Source organism: Lagenorhynchus albirostris, chromosome 7 (genome assembly GCF_949774975.1).
Source record: "Lagenorhynchus albirostris chromosome 7, mLagAlb1.1, whole genome shotgun sequence".
NCBI classification, from domain to species: domain Eukaryota; kingdom Metazoa; phylum Chordata; class Mammalia; order Artiodactyla; family Delphinidae; genus Lagenorhynchus; species Lagenorhynchus albirostris.
In genome coordinates, this window is record NC_083101.1 from 93,030,135 (window position 1) to 93,054,925 (window position 24,791).

At 50.3% G+C, this 24,791-nt stretch overlaps 1 protein-coding gene across 12 annotated transcripts in view; it reads right to left on the reverse strand.

The window, feature by feature from the left end:
- The window catches only part of SEMA4D (semaphorin 4D), a 118,708-nt gene that overhangs the window by 30,825 nt on the left and 63,092 nt on the right, over positions 1–24,791 (reverse strand). For 11 of the 12 annotated variants that reach the window (XR_009541660.1, XR_009541659.1, XR_009541657.1 and 8 more), the window contains exons 2-5: positions 18,863–18,927; positions 6,050–6,396; positions 4,499–4,644; positions 1,593–1,655 (exon numbers count right to left, since the gene is read on the reverse strand). Coding sequence is in view for 8 of the 12 variants with exons in the window: in XM_060155542.1 (XP_060011525.1) it covers positions 1,593–1,655; positions 4,499–4,644; positions 6,050–6,155 (315 nt within the window). In the remaining 4 variants the exon portion in view is untranslated. Of the gene's footprint in view, positions 1–1,592; positions 1,656–4,498; positions 4,645–6,049; positions 6,397–18,862; positions 18,928–19,118; positions 19,138–24,791 lie in introns of those variants that run through there. The other variant, XM_060155540.1, reaches the window with a different exon arrangement.

A 24,791-nucleotide genomic window follows, 5' to 3' on the forward strand; every position in this document is an offset into this window, starting at 1 on the left:
GACCAAACCGGCTGTGAATTCGCTGCCACCCTTCCACCTCGGGCCTCAGGTGCCATCCATCTGCACAGGCTAGCCCTGCCCTGCCTGGCACGGTGGGAGCAGGCTCCCGGAGACCCGGCTCCACCCCTGCACAAACCTAAATCTGCAGCTGGCCAGAGTGCCTCTGCCTCTGCAGGGTCCACAGGCCGCTGTCAGGTGCCAAACAGATTTCACCTCAGTCACTGATTTATACTCAGCAAAAGTGTATCAGCCAAAAAGCAATGAAAGCTGACCTCAAACCTTACTGGACACCTGGCACAGGGAAACACGCATTCCCTCTCACTGAACACACAGACCATTCATTGTGTTGGCAGGCCCGAGGGGGTGTGTGCTGTGCAGAGTTCCCTCCACCTTCCCTTTCTCTGGGGGACCCCACCCTCGACGCCCCAATGTGCGCAACTGGAAGCAGTGCTTCTCAGGAGAGGGGTGTGTCTGGCCCGCCTAGCTCAGGGGAGAGGCAGGACTAATGAGGGGCTCCGAGCCCGGCTCCACATCAGAAAGGCCCCGCAGGAAAACCAGATGCCACTGAAGAACCCACCCACTATTTTAGGCTGAAATGTACTTGGATTATATGTGCTAGCATCTGAAATTATCTCCACTCGGGAAAGGTTTTTTTTTTGCCACGATTGTTTTGAAACTGGTTGGAAGTACTTCATCGTCCCTGAAAGAACTGGGAGGGACCCTTGTCCGCTGTATGGCCTCCACGTGGGGCTGGCCAAAGTGCCTGTTCTAATTTAGCTCTAAGACAACTCCCTGCGACACCTGTTATTACATCGCAATGCCTGCATTTTCCCTCATTTCGAATTTAGTGACTTTGGTGAAAGTGTTTAGTACTTTGCTAAAAAAGTTTAGCCAAAACATTTTTTCTGTTTTTGTTTTTTTAAATTTTAATTGCTTTGAAATTAGCCAACAACTACTGAAATTGACTATAACCCAGCTGTCTTAACCAATTACCAGGGAAGATGGGGCGCTTGTATTCCAAGACTCCGACATCGGCCCAGCACCAGTTAGGGGCAGGGTAGCCCAAGTGGGTGGTAGCCATAACCCAGAGCTCCGGAGGGAGATGGATGGACACTCAGCCCAGCGCTTCCCGGATGGCCACCACACTGAGATGCCCAGTATCTCCTAGCGAAGGAGCAGTATCTCAAGGCACAGATGCTGCCAGCAATCCAGAAATCCTACAGCAACCCCTCCAGGCCACTGGAGCTCAGGGAAGGCATGAGCCCTGCACTGTACACCTTTAGGCCAGCAGGCACCAGACATCGTTTTCTGTAGTCAAAGTTTCAGGCCATTTGAATAAATTCAATTCAGATAAACTTTAAAGTAATTTTCTAAAGCCTAGTATGTTTGGCACTTGCACTGAGAGCCCCAGGCTCGCCACTTGGGAACAGGGAGGTAACCTGCAGGATGAGTCGCGATGACGTGAGCAAGCCTGGCAGCATCCTGAGGGCGGGGCAACCTGCCTGGGCTGCACCACAGAAGTCGGGGCGTTCGGGAGAGTCAAACAAGTAAGACAGGCCTGGGTGGGCTCTGAAGCTTGCAAAAGAAATTACCTGTTTTGATTTCCCCTTTTCCGCACATTTTGCTTTTTTATCTTCCGAGACCTTCCAATATGCCTGTGAGGAAAAACGAGAGTCCATTTCAGTGCATGTTCCCCCTTTAGAAGGAGATACTGGTATAAAAAACATACAGTTTACAAAGCACATGGTGGTGTTTAGAGCACAGGTATTTCCCAAGACATTAATATCTCAGATTGCAAAGTGAGGCTCAGAGAGCAGACGTTGGGACCCGTGAGCAACGGGGCTTCATGAAAGTTCTGTGATCCGCATGCTGCAGCCAGGGGGCCTGGAAGGCGGCTCCCAGATGACTGCTATTCACTGAAAAAAACTGCAAATATTAAGTGACTGAAAGTGGGGAGGATCCAATTATTTATCAAGAAAATAAACTGCAGGCATTTTCTTTTCTTTTTTTTTTTTGGTCGCACTGCGTGGCATGTGGAACTTTAGTTCCCTGACTAGGGATTGAACCCGTGCCCCCTGCAGTGGAAGCGCAGAATCCTAACCACTGCACTGCCAGGGAATTCCCTAAACTGCAGGCATTTTCAAACATCAAGTGGGTTTTCTCATCCCTTCAAAACTGATTCTTGAGTCTAGTAAAATGTCTTGACGTTTACTTTATCAGTGGAACAGCAGGGTTATGATGCTTTAAATTTTATGTGATGGTAGCAGGTGAAAGTGATGAAGCCACGGGGCTCCCTCAGGTCAGATGTCTTCCCGCTGAGATCTGTGCTCCTGCTTCTTCCACACCAGGTGGACGAGCCAGGCTGGCAGATGCCTCAGCCCTGCACACTCCAGAGGACAGGGAGCAACAGCGCTGCATCACAGAAGGCTCCCAAGCTCCTGCCTCACTGTCCCCAAGATGCCCCATCTGCCCATGTGATATTCCAGGATTGATGCCAAAATATATTTCCTCCCAGAGAATCAAAGCTGGCCGTAGGGCACTCAGAGGTCAGGAAGTACACGGTGCTTCGCCATGGCAGTGAAGTGAATCCCCTAGCAATGTGTTTTCAGAGAAATGGAAGTGCTAATCAGGACACGTGAAAGCAGAACAAAGTCCCATTTCCAACAGCAACTTCCTTTAGAAATTAAAATGTAGACAATTTCATCATTATCTACAGGCAGTGCATAAGGACACAGGAGCATGAACTCTGACAGGCCCTTGATCATGGCGTTTTCACTGAAGCTTGGCTGTAGTCCTTTCACTTTTTTTCCCTCTTTTACGTCTACAGAGCCTAAAGCCTCTCGGTTACCCACAGTGATGGCATTAACAGAGCAACGGGGGCTCTGACTGAGCACCTGCAGGTCGGCACAAGCACACGGTGGAACCACGATGCTCCCAAGACGAGATTCTGAAAGGCAGTGTTAGCCTGAGTTGTTGGAAAGGAGAGTAAGGCTCAGAGGAAGGGGATTCAATGAACACAGGGACTAGGGGCTGAGCAGGGCAGGCCCTTGGCAACCCTCTGCTCTAAGTGCCTACTGTTCCAAACACTTTATTTTCAAGGGGTAATAACCAGAATCTCGTTTACGTGAAACAGAAATTAAGTACTATGCCTGACTCTGGAGACTAACACAAAATGAAACAAAAAAAATAAGAGATCTGGGGCAGAAAAGGCACAAGGTGAGCATGGGCTGGCTTGATTCCAGAGAACCAGAAAATTACACCAACCACTAGGGTGGTGTCTAAGGATTCAGGAGCAGAGGAGAGGCTGCCAGAGGCCAGGAGGGGACAGACTGAGCATTGGCTACAATGGCTTGAGGCACTTCAAACACGTTTAAAACCACGAGTCATGGTCATACTAAAAAACCAAAAACAGTCCAAAAACCCACTGTCTCCCTTTGGGAAGAACTTACTCATTATTTGGAAAACTAGTAAATAAAGGCGAAGATTTCAAGCACTGATCCTGCCATGTCCAGAGGAACTGGCCTCGGGAGATGTGAATAGCTGGCAACGGGCATTTCCCCGTCACTGACAGTATTCCAGCTCACAGATGGAGAAGGAACGGTAGAGGCGGGACGTCCCATTCTGCAACCCTTGACGTGCTCCAGACTGCGACAGTCAAGGGCCAGGAGGAGGACGCCCGCCTGGGTGGAGGGTCCGGCCTCTCACAGGAGCCAGACCGGGGCTGGGGGCCAGACAGGATCGCGAGTGGCTCTCCCAGCCAAGTAGACCCAGGGCGGCTCCTAGGAATGGAGACTCCACGACGGACAGAGTGCCTGGCCACACAGACGGCCTGAGTTCAACCCGATCAAACTGAATAGTCAAACATCATTTATGAGAGAGTCCGTGAAATTTGAACACTATTTGATGAAATTAATTTGGGGGATGCAATAACAATAGTTTGGTTATTTTGAAAAAAGGAGTCCCTTCCTTTAGGAGATGATCAGGGAAACATGCAGATGAAGAACATGCGTTTGGGATATGCAAAGCCTCCCAGAGGGAGCAGAGGAGGAAGACGTGGATGGGAGGATGGGGGTGAACCCCCGGCCTGCGGGAGCCTCGACGGGTACAGGGTTCATCATATCACTCCCTCTGCTCCCGTGTGTGCCTGAGATTTTCCGTAATAAAATGTTCAAACATCCAAGATAAAAAGAGGGTGACCCCTGGGTGAACTGCCAGCCTGGGGAGGACGGAGGCTGCCAGGGGACACCCTGAGATGGGGCTTGGTAGACACAGGGCGGGAAAGAAGCTTCAGGATGGCAGGGCCCTCAGCCCTGGTGGACAGGAAGGCTGCTCGCTAGACGCACAGGACGTCTGTGGGGCTGGCCACTGGGGTAAGCAGGCTCCACAGCCAAGAGAGGGCCTGACATCCCAGGAGGAGGCCGGTGTGTGGATCTGAGGAGAAAACACTGGAAAGGGTGTGTGGCCCAGACAGCAGGGGAGCGGGGAGCCCACGCCATACCTCATGTTGCTTCTTGGAGATATTGTGTGCGTTCAAGGCAAACACGGCTTCCCGGGCGCCCACGTACAAGGTGTCCTTGTCCTCACTCAGCAGCAAGGCCGAGTAGTTGAAGATGCCCGGCTCGTGAAATTGCACCAGCTGCACCTCTGGGGAGGGCGGGGTTGGGGGAGAACGTATTAGGTATTTCTGAGCTTGGACACACCCTGAGCATCTGGTCTCCTTTTAGTGCGTGGCTGTCTCACTAGGGCCATGCATGGGTCTGCTGCCACAGTGGACAGGCCCCAGCCGAGGCCAGAACTCAGGCACCTTTGGGTGGAGGCTGCCACCAAGTGTGAGGCCCCAGAGCCACTGTGCTCTACCAGTGCTGTGGCCTGACTTCCGTCCTGCTCCGCTCCCTCCAGCCCGGCTGAGTTCCAAACCCGGCAGCGTGACCTCCTAGGAACATGACCTTCAGGCAGCGTGACCTCTTCGCAGTGTAACCTTGTGACCTCCCAGGAGACTGCAGGCCAGACACCTTAAACTGCTGACCACTGTGGTTCCCTCTCCCTCCCATCAAACTCTTGTCTATGTGTATTTAATCATCCACAAGTGAGGTTTATAGAGAATATAACTATTTAGGATTTTCTTATTCAGAAAAAAGTCAATTACCTCAAAGCCTTTAAAAAAATCTATTTCAGTGATTACACCCCTTAACCCAAGCATTTTCCAAGGATATAACCACCACAAACTTAAAAAGCAGAGAAACAAATGACTTTTTCACTTATTTGGTAATTGCATCAATAGCTATTTAGGAATATGAGGAATTTAAGGATGAGCTATTTAGGAGTAATATAAATGTATTGACACTATTTCTTAAGGAGCTACTTCTTCTTTTTGACCATCCCAGAGTCAACTTTAAACTTGGCTTTCCATCTGTCACCAAGCTCTGATTTTATTGAAGGGTTAGGAGGTCACACTTCTGCTCTTCTAATTTCCCACTGTTGAAGAAAGATGCACACAGGATAGAGGCTCTCCCAGCACACACACTGCCTGGAATTCTGCACAAGACGGCTCCAGCCCTGCAAGCACACCTCGCTCAGGACCACTGAGCCTGAAAGACTGGAGCGGACGGTTCCTAAGACACAGCTCCCAAACGAGGAAATAAACAAAAGAGAAACTAATAAATAGCAAATGAAAACAACTGGCCTGACGCTCAGCTACACATAATTAAATAGCCTCAAAATATTGATACTACTTGGCGTGGTTTGTGCTCAGGCAGTGCACACCAAACGTCATCAGGCACAAGAAAGATAAACATCCTTCCAGGGCCCCCCCGCACCCTGCCCCGATTTAGAAGCCAAATCAGCAGGCCAAGAACAAGCCCTGCGAGTGTTTCCAGTTATCAGACCATCTCCCCAGAAGCGGCGGTGCAGGCCGTCTGCCCACACGCAAGTGCCAGGAGGCCAGACCCAGCAGAGCAAAGGGCACCTGTGCATCTCAACACCACGAGCAGGGAGCAGGGTGGCCATTCCCTTCAGATGCCACCAGCGCCTGACACGGTTCTGCCCTCACCTCTGTGCTCCCAGGTGATCCTAGGTATGGGTGCAAACGCCACCGCTGTCCCAAACACCACTGTGAGGGCGGTGAGCAGCCCCCCGACGGGGGCGCACATCCTCATCGGCTGGGGACGCAGTGGGGACTTCAGCAGCAAATGCCCGCGGGCAGGCGAGCCCACGGTGGCTGTCAGGGTGGTCGCTGCTCAGAGCTGCAGGGCAGCCTGGAGCTGGTGGGCGGCGCAAGCCCTGAGGCCCCGCATTTCTCAGCACTCTGGGTGAGGTCGAGCTGCTCTCACCACTGCAAATATCAAAGGCCACCTGGTTCTTAAACAGCGTGCTTCTCTACAGCCCTCTGAAGAAATCCTGGAAGAAAGTGAAAATGAAGGGTTACGAGTCAGGATGTGTCGTAATAACGCCTGCTTTCTGTTTGCTCAATATCCCCCCACGGCTCTGCTCTCACCACATCCCCAGCCACGGACTCTGTCTGCTGAGGAGAAGAGAGTGGTGGAGACATAGAGGGCTTCCTGTGGGGACAGCCCCACACAGACACCGCATCCCAGAGTTACAGGAGTCAGGGCTTCCTGGTCCTCAGGTGGGCCCGGAACACAGGACAGACACAGGGACCCAGACCAGGGAGACAAATGCCTGCCTGGCTGCCCAGCTTCCTCCCTGTGCGGGCACTGTGTCCAGCTGGTAATGCGATGGGAAGGTAGGGAACGGAACCGGGGTTTCAATTTCCCTCAGAGACTCTGGCTTCCCAATTCCTGTAATACTCATAGAGGACGACAGCCAGAACTAAAGACTAGAGAGCTGCACGGAGGCTGAAATGTGAGAGTACACACACAGACACACACATAGGTGTATGTGCAAGCACACACGTATGCACGCATACAGATATGCATGCCTACAGACGCACATGCATACAGACACATACACCTGCACGCACGCATGTCCTAGTCGTGCAGGAGGAGCTGACCTCCTGCAGGGGACAGGGCCACCCCAATGGCCTCGCTCCTCCAGCCTCACCGCAAAAGTCGGCATGTCATGGAAACTGGTCATGGCCTCTGATCTGTCACTGAGACGAAGCACCTCATGGAAAGAACAGGCCTGTGCTGAACAGAGAAACTGTGGGGCTGGGGGTCCTCAGATCTCCTGGCACCCACGCTCTGCCCCTGCCCCACGACTGCCTGGAGTCCCGGCCTCCCGCCTGCTCAGCCCCGTGCACCATCTGCAAGGGTCCCTGCGGGGAGCTGCAGGGCAGCCCTGCTCCACATCAGTGAATTGGGGCGATTTAGGGTTTGCCCCTGACCCAAGGCCCCACCAGGATCCCAGTGAGACTGTGAGATGGGCTTGTTCCCGCCTTCTCAGGGGGAGGTTAAAGCAAAACGTCGGCCTGAACAGAGGCAGGACGCTTGCCAACCACATCTGGGGAATACAATTAAGCTACAGCAGAACCACTGCACTTTGCAGATGTGCTGCCCTGGGGGGCCCACACGGAATCCAAGGGCATGCAACCTGCTCCTCAGCTGACTACCGTCTGCTGCAAAATGGTGAAGCAGCTGCCTCCCCGACACCCCTCTCCCCACCCCCACAGGCCCTGGGAGTCAGCCATGCTCACGTCCTCCTCTGCCTTCCACTCCCACCAAGCCAACCCCCCTCCAGGTCTACCAGTCCTACTGACACCCCCGGGCCCTCCCTCTCTAGAACCTTCCCCTGCACCCACCACCACGTCAGGACGCCTGAGGGGCAGCCAGCTCCCTTAACGACCTCTCCAGCCGTCCTCTCCCGGCTCCGGCTCCCTGGGGACCCCACAATTTGCCACAGGGCAGCACCTGTGCAGCCACCTGCCCTGCTGCCCTCTGACACATCAGTCCAAACCAAACCTCCCAAGAGGGTTTGGGGAGAAGGTCCGGCTTCCTGTTTACCTGGTTAAGTCACTGCCTCCAGGGAGCCCTCCCTGCTCCTTTCTATTCTGCCTGGGAAGTCACCTCTCACACCCTGGTGTCCTTCTCTGGCCCCCAAAGCCTAGCAGGGAGCACGGCTCACCCTCCACAGTGCTGTGGGGTCCTTTTATTTTATTTATTTTTTTACGTGCACGTACGGGCCACTACCACCCCCGCTCCCCTTCACAAAGGAAGGACTCATGGGGGACTTTCACGGTGAGCACTTGCCACTGGGGAGATGCTGGGCAAGGGCCAGACACCAGGGGCCAAGCCTCATCTGCCCGCCCACCTTCCCTGCTCAGGCACCCACTCTGCACCTCCTCCCCCCAGCCCGAAGGCTGCCTGGCAGGGCTCCCCATCCACCCAGGATCTGTTCTCCATCCCAACATGCCTATTGGCCCGTGAAGTCAGGGAGCACACTGAGTCCATCTTTTCCTCCAGGGACTTGCCCATCCTAGGTGGAGACTGGCACCTCTTTTCGACAAAGGGCCGGATGGGCATTATTTTCAGCTTTTTGATTCCTAGAGCCTCTGTCCCAGCTACTCGAGCCCAGCATGGTAGCTCAAAAGCAACCACAGATGACGTGTGAATGGATGAGCATGGCCGTTTGCCAACATAACTATTTACAGGATGGGCACTGGGCTGCAGGCCAAGCCCTGTGCTGGGGGCCCAGGGGGACGGCCAGCCCAGATACCCAGTGGCAAAGGCACGATCCATGCTAAACACAACACCGGAGGCACCAGGAGGCCAAGGAGGCCGGGAGGGGAAGAAGAGAGAGAGCTGCCTCATGGGGTAGCCGTGAGTACTCACCCTCTGCGGAGCCAGCTCTTAGAGGCACCCACCGTGTGGGTCACAGTCACCCTCAGCCGGGGCCCTGGTGGGGACTCTGCTCTCCTGCCCTTAGCAGGGAAGTGAGGTACAAGGTGGTTCCAGAAGCCCAGGCCAGGCGAGGTGTTCCCGATGTGACCCACTCAGCAAGCAACCCCGGAGTGTCCAGTGAACACTAAATACACTGCAGCAATCCTACACAGCCACAGGACGCCCAGGCCCTGGCGAGGGCTCTTTGCGTGGATGTTACTGGCTCGGGGTGCACCAGACACCCGCCTAGCTCGTTCCCGGGTCCATTTCCGCCACTACCAGTCTAATTGAAGCCATGCCCACCCCACCCCAACCCCCATCCTGACCTCTCCACAGCCTCCCACCCCTTTACCCTGCTTCCGTTCTTGCCGCCTGGGGTAGAGATTGCTGGCTTCCTGTCCCAGCATCCACATCCCTTCATTCTCACTAACAGAATCTTGATTTTACCTAGGATGGCAATGTGGCCAGTTAACCATGTCTCCCAGCTCCCCTGGCAGCAGTTCTGGCCAAAGAACTGTGGACAGGGCTTCCCTGGTGACGCAGTGGTTGAGAGTCTGCCTGCCGATGCAGGGGACACGGGTTCGCGCCCCGGTCCGGGAAGATCCCACGTGGCATGGAGCGGTTAGGCCCATGAGCCATGGCCGCTGAGCCTGCGCGTCCGGAGCCTGTGCTCCGCAACGGGAGAGGCCACAACAGTGAGAGGCCCGCGTACCGCAAAAAACAAAACAAAACAAAAAGAACTGTGGACAGAAGTTATTAGGTAGGAATTCCAGGAAAGCTCTCTAAAGGAGGCTGACTCAGCTAGTGTTGGCATTTTTTTTGTTTTGTTTTCAGCCTTTTCTCCTTTTGCTGCCTGGAACTCAAATTTGATGGCTGGAGCTCTGCCAGCTACCTTGTGAACATGAAGTTAAGAGTCTCATTCTGAGAACAGCCAAGTAGAAATCCAGAAGAACTGGGGACCCTCACAACATACTGGAGACTTTACACCTGCTTTCTTCTGCCTAGACTTGATAATAAACTATTAATTTCTTTAAATTACTGTTTTTTTCAGATCTTTGTTACCAGCAATCAGATACAATTCCAAACAGATACAACCTCCCTGTGACACATTTACCAAACAGCAGCAGCAGACAGAATAACGTTTTTAACGTAAATCAGAGCATATCATTTCCCTACGTGAAACATTTCTCACTCAGATTAAACCCAAGCACACAACCTTGGTTGACCTTCTATCCAGCCTCTCCTGTTTCATGTTCCCTCCACCTTTCTGTCCCAGCCATTTCTGGACGTGCGGAGCCTGGCCCATCTGCTAGGCTGTCTTCCCACTGCTTGGCAAAGCAATTCAGAACATTTCCAAATGTGTCTGTACCAGAGATCATGTGTGTAAATCCCACGGCACAGTCTCATTAATTTACCAGAGAAAACTTTCTCTCTGTATGATTGATCAGTGACTGGCAGTGCCTCCCCAAAGCTTCTCTGCTCCGAGCTCCCAAACAGGTAAGGTTTCTAGGAATGCTCCAAATCGGGGCAGGGAGAAGCTCAGTGGCTGCCAGGGTCAGAGCGGAGTGAGGGGTGAACAGGCAGAGCTCAGAGGATTTCTACCACTCTGGAGTGAGACGTTGATGTGGAGGAGGGGACAAGATATATGGAAACTCTATGTACTTTCTGCTCAATGTCACTATGACTCTAAAACTGCTCTCAAATAGAAAGTTTATTTAAAAAACCCCACCACACACCAGCACAGAGAGGTCTTTCCTGAGCACAAAAGGAGCATGTGTGAGGCCCTGGCCCAGTGTGCCCACAGCCTGGGGTGCCCTTTTGGCTGCGGGGCACAGATGTGAGGCCCACTGGGATGTTTCATTTCCCCTCAAACATCAGCATGGAGCCCAGTCTCTGTTGGAGGGAAATGGTTTGCAAGGATCTAACGGCAAGAACAAATTCCTACTTCAGTCGCTGACAGAAGTCACTCCTCTGGGACATCCCATGACATGCACTGCAACCAGGCTTAGAACCCAGATGTGGGAGATGGGAGAATCCCTCTTTGGAAACTGGTGCCCAGAACACAGAGATTTATCTCAACTCCCTCCTCATACCCAGTAAAATTCTGACACCCTAAAAGGACATAAACCCATACGGATAAAAATGGGGAGAGGGTGATAGCCCATGCGGACGTTAACAAACCTGGGAAACTAGAAAGAAAACAGGTGAGCAAAAGCAGTGGTGTACTGGCAAACCTTAACAACTGGCTCTCCAAGGGGGCAGGGTGCCCTGCTTTGTAGTGTATGCCGAACCCTGGGGTGCAAATGCTGCTTTCAAGCTTCCAACATGATGTCACTGAACACAGAGACAGGACGAGATGCACGGTAGCACACCAGTGCATGGTAATTCCACCGCACAGATACAACAGGCATGTGGCCTCAAGAGCAGGTAATAGTACAGGAAATAGTAAAATGCACGGGAAGCAGTGGGTTTTGAGTATGTTTACCTTCACTTGTATTTTTAATACAATTTATTTAAGTCCACATAATTTAGTGTTTGATAATGGCTGTGTTCACTAGCACACCGCTGCTAGTAATTAATTGCCGTTGTGGACAAACAGAGCTGAAACTGGAGCCTGTGAGAGGAGAAGTCACAAAGAAACCTGAGAAAATGAAAGCGACCTTAGAAATTAAAATCTTGATTAAGGCAACAAAATGTTCAGCTGAAGGACTGGAAGATAAAATTGAGGAGATTTCCTAATAGTTGAACAATGTGACAGAGAAAAACAAAGGGAGAGAAAAGAGAAGAAAGCTAGAAGATGGATTCAGGAGACCCATGTCTAACTGGCAGGAGTTCCAGAAAAGAGTGAGAATACAAGAAGTTACCAGAGAAATAATAACAAGAAAATGTCCAAAATAAAAACCCCACAGGTTTATAGAATGGAAGAGCCCAGCAGTGCAGTGAATGAAGAAAGACTGCAGTAGAGCCCTGGGAGACAAAGGGGGAGATTCTGAAAGCTTCCAGAGAGAAAACGGGCTCCAGACAATGACCTCTCAAGAGCCACGCCAACAGCTAGGAGGCAGCACAATGCCTTTAAAGTCTCAAAGAAGGAGGATTGCTCATGCAGACTCTCAAATCAAACCCAATTATCAGTCACCTGAGTGTAGCACAGAAACATGTCCCAAGCATGAAAGTTCTTAGAACTTCTACCTCCTTTACATCCTTTCTCAGAAAGCTACTGAAGGACTCACGCCACCAAAACAAGGGAGCTGCTTCCCTGGTCTTCCTGAGAAGGAAGAAGAGCTGGGGGACAGGAGACAAGGTGTGCTCCGTGGAGAAGGGGTGCAGGGGGCAGGAGACAGAGGCCGAGAGGGTGCAGGAGAGCTCGTGCAGAGTTACCGTGCGTTTGTGTCCTGAAATATGAGGGGACCCTGAGGATGAGTAACACATTCATAGATTAAAAATGTAGCACACACACTCAAAATGAAGCAGTTACTAACCCCAGAGAAAGCAAAAGTGAAACTTGAAAGGAAATGTGATCAAAGCATACTTGTTATGGCCCAGCTTTGAGCAATACTGACATGGCACCAATAACAAAAACCGTGGAGCAACGTCACTGGGAGGGTGGGGGAGGAGTGAGTGAAGGAGGACGTCAGAGAGCCCCCATCCTCACCTTCCATGGTAATATAGGATCTAAAATAGCAAATGCAGGAAATACCTGTACAAGCACTTTGAAGGAATATTACCCAAAATGGCTAAAACAGTCGCAGCTCACTGTCTCAGGGACAACGACAAGACCGGAGCTCCTGTTTGCTCTCATAAGCTGTATAGTAATTATTTCAAGTTAAAATCATGCGCATTAATTGCTCTGATAAAAGCTAATTAAATTTTTTTAAAGAAATCAATGCTTTGATTCTTTGTAGCCTGGAAGACAGCAGTTCAGTGGGTGGAGAAGCAGGGGACACGGCCCCCTGCAGGCAGCCGTCCCAAGGACCAGGCAGAGCAAGATGTGCTTATGCAGCCACGCTGGGGTTCATACATTTTTGCAGAAATAGGATTATTCACCAAGCGGCAGAAGTGCCCTGAGCAGCAGAACAGGAGTTAGTGTAAAATGAAGCTTCGACAGTGCCCAGCAAGGGGACCTGGCCTCCCGTCCCTTCACTCGCCACAGATCACCCCCCAACCCCAGTCTCTGCATTTGCCGCTCCATCCTCCAGAACATTCTGCAACACTCCCACCCCCACTCCGCTTCCCCACCCAGGAGTTCCTGGTGGCTGGCTCCTTCCCACATGCACCCTGGCCCCAAGGCCACCTCCATCCTCCTCCTGCTTTATTTTCTTCATAGCAGGAGTAGGGACTTAATGCTCAACGATGTGGCCCCTTCTAGGGCCGGCAGAACCAGAGGAAATACAAACATCTCAGTTAGAAGACTAAGGCCAGAGCTGGAGAGAACCAAGGTGAGGCCCCAGTGGCAGAAAGTTTCGCACACACCATAGCCAGAATGAACAGAAATTTAGAACGGATTCACAGCTCCAGGACAGGCTGAGCTGCCTTAACAAATGGGCCCAGTGGGGCTTCCCTGGTGGCGCAGTGGTTGAGAGTCCGTCTGCCGATGCAGGGGACACGGGTTCGTGCCCCGGTCTGGGAAGATCCCACATGCCGCGGAGCGGCTGGGCCCATGAGCCATGGCCGCTGAGCCTGCGCGTCCGGAGCCTGTGCTCCGCAACGGGAAAGGCCACAACAGTGAGAGGCCCACGTACCGGAAAAAAAAAAAGATGGACAAACAAATGGGCCCAGTGAATTTCAGCGGAGGCGGGTGGAAGGGCCAGTCTCTCTCCTTCCGGGACCTGCAGGAATGACCGCTGTGCACACGGGCTGCTCACACTGGTTTAGGTGAGAAGGGAAAACATTCTTCTTAATCGCCTTGAGCCTGTACCAACCCAGACACTGTCGTTAAGGAGCAGGGCGGGTGCTGAACTAGCCAGGGGGCCACTCACTCCCAGCCATTCCCAGGCCCGCCCTGCCCACGGCGGCCTGAGGACGGGTACAAGTTCTTTCTGCAGAAGTTTCCCAGCATGGACTTCATCCAGCTCTCAACTGTCTTTACCTCATCAGCAGGCGCCAGACTCCCGATGGCCTCAATCAGACCCTGCGTCTCGTCCCCAGATGGTCTTTAAAAAAATCCACAAGAATAGCCAAAGGTCAGGAGGGTCCATGCCACACACAGTCGACTCCTCTCTGGGGAAGGGGTGTGAGGGATGCATGTTTTGCTTTATGACATTGGAAGGGTTTGATGTTTGTCCTTTTTCAAATAAGCATGCATTGTTCCGTATAATTTAAAAGTGCTAAGCAAAGCACACAGCACACTCACCCAGACACACAGCCACAGTGCACTCAACCGGGAACACTGGCTCGGCGATCGCTGTCGCGTTAAGAATCGAAGCCTTAAATGTTCAAATGGAAACAACTGGACAAAGCGCCCACCCTCTGGCTTTCGTGGGCACGTCTGCTGGGAGCCAAGTGTCAGGAGTGTGCATTAGGCCTCCCCCATGTGAAAGTGTCACAGTGAGACAGGAGCCCATTAGAAAGACAGGGTCATACAATGTCACACCCGTTACCTACACATAATTGTGCTGGTTCAGGAGGAGTGCATGACCCCACTTTAAATGTCAGGAGAATGGAACCCAGAGGGGTCTCTGAACCCGGCACTCAGGGGCCTGTCAGTGCCTGTCATGCGGCAGCTTTCCAACCGAGCGACCCTGAATCAAGTCAGGGGGTTGGGGCAGAGAAAACAGGGTAAGGGCTATTTCATGAAACCATACACACATCTGTGTACGTACGCTTGTGTGTGTACATACGTGTATTGTGTACCTGTGCACATATACACATATATGTGTGCACCTTTAAGTGTATATCGGAGTATATGTGTGCACGTATGCATCTCTGCGTGACCTGTATATGCGTGCATTCATGTATGTATGTGTACGCGTGTCATTTGTATACACGTATCTATGTATATGTGTGTTCATCCATGCATGCACACACCTGTAGGTGTGTGCATGAGTAGGTGTGTGCATGTGCATCTGTGTCTGTTCATGTGTGCCTATATGTGTGTGTGTGTACATGTGTGTATGTACATGCCCATGCAGTGTGTGTGCTCTCTGTGGCAGCACAGAAATCCCGATCTAGCACTGCATTCCTAGATGTGACCGGTGACGAAAGGCTAGGGTCCTTTAAGGCAGGAACCATGGGCCGAGGGTACTGTCTGGGCTCTGTCACGCCTACCCACACCTTGGCTTCCCTTTCTGGGACCAGCTGTCTGTAGGGTCACGGAGGGGACACCACTCACTACCCCATGTAAGGCATCAATGCTGGCATCAACAACAGGATGCTAAACCAATGTTCAAAGTGTCTCCACTGGCATCCCCTGGAAACCCATGAAAGGGGAGCTCAGGTGACAGCTGTGGACAACTACTGGGGGAGCCTGTTGACGCTTCTTGTCTATGGGGTTTGCCCAGACAGGGCAGGTGAAGCCCCACTTACCCTCTAGACCCTGTGGCCAGGACAGCGGAAGACACACAGCTAAATATACCTTCCCTTCCCAGCCAGGAGCAGAGAACACAAGAGCCACCCTAAGACCATGCCCTGCCAGTGCTGGTGCCAGGCCCAGTGTCCCCATCCTCAGGCTGTCCCCCACCCTAGGCTCCCCTACCCTACCCCAGTCACCAGCCCTGCCCCAGGCTGCACCCCACCCTCAGCTCCTCTCCCTACCCAATCCCCCAGCCCCAGCCCCAGGTTGTGCTCCCCCCCACTCCCCTCCCCACCCTCAGTGCTCTCCTCCCCCGCCCCTGGCTGTGGTGCTGATGTCACCACCTTGCCAAATGGCCTTGCCCTCTCAGGAATCAGGAACAGGTTTCAGAAGCTCTCTGTGTCACACACACAACAAACAGTTTTTTGTTTCAACTTCAGTTTCCCCAGGACTTAGAATGGATCCCAGGAGCCAGGCTCAGCCTTAGAGCTGAGTCCAGCTGGACGCTCCCCGCTGCCCCAATGGAAAAGCGTCCAGGACACTGGCTTTCCCCTCCAGCCGCCCCGCAGGGGCAAACAAGCTGGTCAGGATGTCCCGACACACCTTAACCCTCGTTCTCTCACCTAAACCCAGGCACGTGTGTGTCACAAATGTGCCGATGGAAGCCAGGAAGGAGAAAAAGGGCGGCAGGGTGACAGATGTACATACCAACCAATTAATCAGCAACCAATCAGCAGTGATGATGCTGAGAAGGGCATATGCAGGGCAGGCGCAGGGCAGCGGGGACCCTGAAGCACAAAGGCCAGAGGAGGGAGGGATCACACCACCTTGTGTGACATCATTCTACACTTCACAGTCACACTGTCTCTTTGGAGGGCGTGTGACACCCTCGCATAGCGTGTGCAGTGCATTTGTCTCTGAGCCCGGACAGCTTAGCACCAGGGAATACAAAATAACCTACCTCCCCTAGCCTGATTCTTCCTGTCGGCCCACCCCCAGGGAGGAATATCTGTTGTCCAGGAGCTGCTGGCGTAGTAGGGAGCTCAGCTCCAGATGTGCCCCCAGGCTTGTTTCCCAAGGGCTGGAGGACACCATGTACACCAGGAGATATTTTAAATGTCACTAAAACTGGTGCTTCAATCCCCAGTTTGACCTGTACAGAGAGCAAACTTAGATAAATGATACTGTTGAAAAGTTCTGCCTTAACTGGAATTTATTTGCATTCTTTTTTTTTTTTTGCGGTACGTGGGCCTCTCACTGCTGTGGCCTCTCCCGTTGCGGAGCACAGGCTCCAGACGCACAGGCTCAGCGGCCATGGCTCACGGGCCCAGCCGCTCTGCGGCATGTGAGATCTTCCCAGACCGGGGCACGAACCCGTGTCCCCTGCATCGGCAGGCGGACTCTCAACCACTGCGCCACCAGCGAAGCCCTATTTGAATTCTTAATTTTCTCCTTACCTTATAAAACTCTCCTACCTTCCAAAGTAACTCCAAGGGTGCTTGATAAAGAAATAAAGTAATAAAGAAATGTAAATTAAAATAAAATACCTAATTATCCCCCACGAGACAGAGAAATTTAAGATTGCTGCTAGGGGTGCTGGTGAAGGGCTGGAGGATTTCCGAAGGCGATTCTGAATTTCCAAATGGCTCCTACTTCCTAGCTAGTCTTGGGCAGCTGTCCTGGACCAGCCCAGTGTGCAGAGCCATGTGGACGAGGACAGCCCACGAGGGCACCTGGAGGGATGTGCCTCCACCGGGGGGCCTAGTTAGCAGACATGTGCAGGACACTGAAGAAGCTAGGCAGGAACCACCAGGAAGCACACAGCACCCTGACCACATGGAAGGGCAAGGGCAGAACAGCAAGCCAAGATGACCCATGTGTGTCCAGGGAGGAGGTGCCAGTCCACATACACATACGTGCGCGCACACACACACACACACACACAGATGCACACATGGACACAGACATACATGGACACACACACACATGGACACACACACAGAGACACACAGGCGCACATATAGACACACATGGACACAGATATACATCCAACTGTTAACAGTGATTATCTCTGGGGAGGGAGAACGGCCAGGGAACTCACTTTTTAATGTTTGTTTTTAAAACAGTGAATAATGTTTATAATGCTTTGTAAAAAATTAATACATTAAAAATTTATGTCTCCTCTACACTAGACTCAAGTCAGTGAACAAATATTACATCCAGCACATCAACCTGTGCACTGGTATGTAATGTTCCACAACCCAGCCCATTTCTTGGTGTCTATTCTTGCCATTTTATTTTTTTGCCCTTTTGCACTTACATAGAAATGAGAAGGGGCTTCTTTTCCTGCATGCTTTTTATGACCACAAGGTAAAAGTAACAGAAGTCTATTCTTGCCATTTCTTTGCCCTTTTTGCATTTACATAAAAATGAGAAGTGGCTTCTTTTCCTGCATATACTTCATGCTTTTTATGACCGCAAGGTGAAAGTGAGAGTCCACCCTCTTAGACTTTTACATTGGAATTCTCTAACAACTCAATATAGTACTGAACAGAAGAAACCACCCTTGTTTTCAATTACCTTCTGTCCAAAGATTCCAAAATATTTCTTTAAAATAAAGTGTTCAGCAAACAAAATCCAAAGACAAATGATCTAGGGGAAAAAAACTAGGAAAAAACACTTGTAACATAAATGCCAGGGCCTGGAATTCCTAATAAGTGCAGTGATCTAATAAACTACAGAAAGAAAAGACCTAATAAACTACAGAGCCCTGGCCAAACAGAGCAGGTAATTAAAAATGTATATGTATATAACCAGCCAATAAACACAGAAAGTGCTAAGTATCCCTAGAAGTGAAGCTGTGTTCATTAAAACCACCCCCACCCCAAAACTGGCATAACAAGTCCTCGTGACTGCCACGCATGGCAGACACCAAAGACTACACTGGCAGCAGGTGTGTGGAGAAGCTAGCAGAAATGACAACCCCACCAGCTAATCCACAATACATGAGTAGCATAAAGGGATGAAGGGGAGGTAGGGGCTTACTTTTTGTTTTTACAAATTAAATTGGCATTTCTCTTTCCTCTAAAACTGGAAATACACGGTTGACCACGTATTAACTGACCAAAATTAAGATTAATCACAAAATGACTCGGCTTCAGGGCAGATGACATGGAAAGCCATCTTTTTACACCAGACATCACTGATGACCGCCCCCATCCCCAAAAGAGAAGATGGAGCATTTCTGTGCCTAGAGCAGGGGCCTGCAGCCCAGAAAGGGGGCAGGGGAAGGAGCACGGGGCAGAAAGGCAGTGGGGGAAGAAAAACAAACAGGCAGTGCCCCTACTGCCCTGTAGGCTTCCCTCAAGCCAGCCCCAAGGGGCAGCAGCCAAGTCCAGATCTTTGGCCCTAAGATAGCACAGGGACCAAGGACCGACCTTCGGCTGGATCCCACTGAGGCTTCTACAAGGTGTCATCTTTGCTAATCTGCGAGATAGACTGAGAAACAAAGGGATTTTACCTGTATCTTGTGCCTCTCGATACTTCCCAATTGTTTCTAGGAAGGAGTCTTCAGAAATCTTGGCTCTGAAAATAATGAGAAATGAGAATATTTAAACAGTTAAACTGTCCACATAAACTCAGCATCACTTCTGGAAAGGCACTGAGAACAAACTCCTGCCTTCACTTCTGGAGCCCCGCAGCTGACTCTCTGACCCAGGATGGCTTGGCACTTGTTCACTTGTGCAAACAGGAGGAGGGAGTATGCAACTGCTCACCCAGGAACAAAGGAAGTGAAACCTGTTGGTCACCCAGGTGCCGGAGCTGGTCCCCAACCACTGACCACCACCACTTCCCTGCAGAACAAGCCATTCAAATACAAGCCAGAGTCACTGTCAGCTGTGAGTCCATCAATCAAAAAAGTATCATCTGGGCTTCCTTGGTGGTGCAGTGGTTGAGAGTCCGCCTGCCGATGCAGGGGACACGGGTTTGTGCCCCGGTCCGGGAAGATCCCACATGCCGCGGAGCGGCTGGGCCCGTGAGCCATGGCCGCTAAGCCTGCGCGTCCGGAGCCTGTGCTCCGCAACGGGAGAGGCTGCAACAGTGAGAGGCCTGCGTACCGCAAAAAAAAAAAAAAAAAAAAGTATCATCTACTGGCTATTGACTTCAGATATGTATCCTTTAGAATTCATCTTCATTGAAATCCAAAGGCACCAGGCGATGAAGGAAAAAGTGATACAGATAACATATTCACGAGAAAATGATTTCCTAAAAATCCCATTTAATTCCCTTTTTCTTTGTTTTTGATTATTGTTTATAAGCCAAACAGAAGAATTTCCACAGTGGTATAGCAAGTTCCTATATTGTATTTGCTACCCCTTCCCAGTGCAGGACAGAGCCCTCAAAATAGGAATCCCCAAGTCCAGTAAGATCACAAACTATCAGACAAAGAGAATCAGAATTGCAAAATCAGAGGTCACAGTGCAGGATTAATGAAGGTTTAGAGGCTGGTTAAATGGACGCTGACGCCTCTACAACTGCAAATGATCCAACATATTTTTTAAACCTCAGAATAAAGCTCTAGCATTTTTTTGTGGTTGGAATTATTTTTTTCTTTTGCTTCAAGGGTTTATACAATTATTGCCATTTTTCTGAAGACAGCTGAGAAGTAGGAGATGCTCCTTGGAAACGCCGTTGATGCCCCATCTCTCCCACACAGTGCCCCCGCACCCCGGGGAGTGGGACCATCATGTCTGCAGCCCAGACACCAGTTTGTACCCCACTCTTACATGTCCACCCAAGCACACAGTTTCCAGGGCCACCCAGGGCCCCTCAGTGCCCAACAACTCAAGTCAGCAGATGAAACCTCAAAGTGACAGGCAGAAATGGTTAGGATTCACCCGGCCTCACTGTGATGTACTGCCTAAGACTGAGTCTGGGTCTTTCCCACAGAAGCGACTGCTTCTGATGGCCAATTTATAAGCAAAAATATCTTCAGATGAGCAAGCAGGTAAGTGTCCTAGAAAAAGTTATATCCACGCAAGACACAGAACCTATCTCTTCTGTTTAAATGCTCTTCTGGGCGAGCAGCTGACACAACCGATGGACAGGCAATGGGCAAACCCAATGAGCTATGGCATTTACCCGTTCACACGGGGCTTTCCTAGCACATGGGCAGGCGGGGCCCAGCAGCCACTGGGGACTGCTGAGAACTCTTAAGGAAAAAAGAAAGTGAGTCACCCATAAATAAGAGGTTTAGATAAATAATGTGAATACTAAGAATTTTAAAAACAAAAAACTTCTCTCTTCTAGAGATTCAATAAGTCTTTGTCACTTTAATAAATAAAAGCCCAGAGCTGCTTGTTCTGTGGTTGGACAAGGTGCGTATCATATTCACCCTAATTTCATGGTTTTGAGCAACAAGTGACAGCAGGCTAGGGTTCCTGTGTGTGTGTCTTCAGCACCTCACACAATGCACTTGGACACTGGTGTCCTCATTTTCTGCCTTCAAGCCAAGCCTCCGTATCTACCCTCCATCAAAGAGCTTCTAGCCCCCAGGTTCCTGAGTGAAAATACTCGCTTCTGGCTCAGTCAACCGAGAGGCCCTGAGGGCCCCCAGTTGTCTGCACCCTTTACCACAGCAATTTTTCTCCTTTCCCAACATAAAAACCCACAGGCTATAATTAGTTATCACCATACTGAAGAATGCAAAAGACATGCTCTGTACGCAACTACTAACCATATCATTCTGACTACGCATCTCCTCTGACTATGCAAACCTGCTTATAATGCACATAATGTACAGTCCATTTGCAAAAGAAAGGAATGGAATCCATCAGAAGAGAGATAAGTGTTTTCCTCTGGTACACACAGGAAAAACCTGGCCCATGCCCCGATGGCAGCGGTCTCCTGACCATTTATGACAAAAGTGCAGAGCCCAGGTAAAGGGGGTCTTCATCTTGCAGGCACCTTGCCTACATTCTGCCATTGTGACCTCACCTTCCGAAGGCCCCTTGCCTCAGCAGTAACCCGGTGTTCTCTTTAGTGCGTGGAGAAGACACAAGCGGGATGGGGCCAGGCATGGGACTCTGTTGAGTCAGAACGACCTGGGTTCCAGGCTTCGCTTCTCCATTTTCCAGCTGTGTGTCCTTGGGGAAGTTACTGGGCTTTTCTGTGCCTCTGCCTCCTCATCCAGAAAGTGGACATAATAATAGTACCTACCTCATTTGGTTGCTGTAAAGATCCATGAGTAACTTATGTGAAGAGCTTAAAACAGTGTCTGGCAGCTTCCCAGCACGGCATAACTATCAACTATGACTCTTCCTACCTGTGAAGCAGAGCCAGTTATACCTAACTTGTTAATTACCTACCTTGAGAGACATACATATCAGCATTCGGCATGTGTAAGCACATTCCCCATTCCCCATGACCAAGGCTCTACCAGCCTCCTCCTCTCACAGGGAATTCAGAGCTCAGAGCCTGGGTCTGCCTGGGGTCACATCCACAATCTCCTGGGAACAGGGCCCCTGTTTCTGCGGTCGTGGATGGGGAAGGGGCCTCGAGCCTTATCTGCTGAACTTCCTCACTTCAGCCCAGAAGCCCACGCTGGAGGTGTCTGGGCAGTGTGAAATGGGGAGATTCAATCAGCACTCCACCCACATGCCCTGTCTGGGGTGAGTTTGCACATTAGTGCAAGACACCATTTCCCACCTCTGAGAAGGGCAGCAACGAGACAGGCTGGCTAAAATGTACGGTGATTAGGGGCTGGGGGCAGCATTCACATGCACTGGGGCAACTTCTCTGGGGGCTACTGGGTGACACCTGTCAAGATGCCATGTCCAGACCCTCTGACCCAGCAGTTCTCCACCAGGAATTCAGCTGGACACACCCCCACGTGTACAAGATGCCCAAGTACAGTATGAGGCTGCTGATAGGAAAACTCTGGAAACACCTAGAAGTCCATCAGTTCATGTGCATGTGGGCACATATATGTGTGTGTATGTTTGTGTGTATACACACATATATATACACTGCATATGTGTAAGCTGATTTGTGTATGAGCTGTGGCACATCTATAGGATGGAATACTACACAGCTGTTAAAAAAAATAAAGTGGTCACTGAGATGAAAGGATGTCCAAGATACTTAGTTCAGTAAAAATTAAGGTCCCCCACAGTGTTATAATATGTTCTCATTTGTGTAGACACAGGGTATGTAACCATTTGTACGTGCACATAATTTACTCAAAACTATTTGATTAGATCAGCCCTTAATCAAGGATCTGCTGGCAGTGAGCGACTAGAGAGTGGCTTTGGTCTGGAGTAGGGGTGTATTTCAATTTTTACTATATGTATTCTTTAGTACTATTTGAATTCTTATGTTAAGCATGTGGTTTCCTAATTAAAATACTTTAAATCTGATATTAAAAGTAAAATATATTAAATGTAAAAAACTTGGAAAATAAAAGGTCAGAGAAGAAAACATTTCTGGCAATTTCAAAAAACAGGTTACTATAACTATTAAAACATGATTCCCGGAATATTACTCAGCCATAAAAAGAAACGAAATTGAGCTCTTTGTAATGAGGTGGATAGACCTAGAGTCTGTCATACAGAGTGAAGTAAGTCAGAAAGAAAAAGACAAATACCGTATGCTAACACATATATATGGAATTTAAGGGAAAAAAATGTCATGAAGAACTTAGGGGTAAGACAGGAATAAAGACACAGACCTCCTGGAGAATGGACTTGAGGATATGGGGAGGCGGAAGGGTGAGCTGTGACAGGGCGAGAGAGAGGCATGGACATATATACACTAATAAACGTAAGGTAGATAGCTAGTGGGAAGCAGACGCATGGCACAGGGATATCGGCTCGGTGCTTTGTGACCGCCTGGAGGGGTGGGATAGGGAGGGTGGGAGGGAGGGAGACGCAAGAGGGAAGAGATATGGGAACATATGTATATGTATAACTGATTCACTTTGTTATAAAGCAGAAACTAACATACCATCGTAAAGCAATTATACCCCAATAAAGATGTTAAAAAAAAAAATTAAAAAAAATTAAAAAAAAACCCATGATTCCCTTTCTGAAATTTACTAAACGCATTTCATCAAAATGGAAGTTTTCAAGAACAGCAAACAGACTTTACATCATTTCCAGCAGTTCCGACGTTTTGTTGGACCTATTTATCCTAAGAAAACTCAGACACAGAGGAAAGCATTTTGGTGCAGGTGAGTGCCGCAGACCCCGAAGTGGGAGAGGCAGGCTCATAGCCATGCAGCAAGAGGAACAGAGACCTGGAACTCAAGAAAGAAGAAAGCACCTGCAGCATGTGGGCTGCTGAGTCAGGGAGCGGGGAGAGGAAGTGAGGGCCCTAGAGTGAACTGTGCCCCATGAGTCTCTGCATTTGGCCCCATCCCACATGATCCAGGGTTCCCCAGCACCAACTTGTGACTATGCCATGTTGTATAGCTAAATATGATAATGTTGCACGTTCAGATCATTGTCAATTTCCTACTTAAAATTCATTTTTAAAGACTGATTTTAACAACCAGCAAAACTTGAGCTAGAAACCCTTCTTTCTAGAATGCAGAGCCTATTTGCCGAGGTCAGGTGGCACAGAGAAGACACCGTGAGAGGGTCATCATAAGGCTCCCTGCTTACATAGGTGGGGGCCAGGACACACTTTCGTAAAATATTGATTTGACTCACTTCTCAGTTTTCTATGAGTTGAGGTATTTTGAAAAGGCATACTTTCTATGATATTACACAGTCAACATCTAAAACATTTTTTATATTTCTTTCAAGCAATTTAGGTGCCTTAATTCAGTCCATGTTTATTCTCCCCTAATGGGGAAGGCAGCAAAGTGTGGTGGCCAGAGTGCGTGGCCAGAGCATGGACTCTGAGGCCAGTCTCCCCAGGATCAGGTCTGGCGCTGCCACTTCTCAGCTGTATGACCTACAACAGGTCACTACCCACTCTCCCCAAGCTACTCCCCCAGCCCCTCCACCTCCTCCCCAGCTACTCCCTCAGCCCCTCCACCTCCTCCCCAGCTACTCCCCCAGCCCCTCCACCTCCTCCCCAGCTACTCCCTCAGTCCCTCCACCTCCTCCCCAGCTACTCCCTCAGCCCCTCCACCTCCTCAGCTACTCTGAGGAGGAAGCGGCATGAATGAGGAGTCGTAAAGCACATATACACACTACAGGAGTGCACACTGAATCAATGTTAACACAACAACACAAGCGACACTGCGCTGTTGTGATACAGTGGGGACACTCCCCAGTGCTGGGGAAGGGCCACCAGACCTCACAGCCACACTCAGCCACATCGTAGCAGAAACAAGTGTTGGGGAGAAGCAGGTGTTTTCAAGCCAACACCAATCCCCGTGGTAGCTCTAACTGTGATTTTGCCTAGATTTAAAGCTTTTTTTCTAAAACGCACGGCCACGA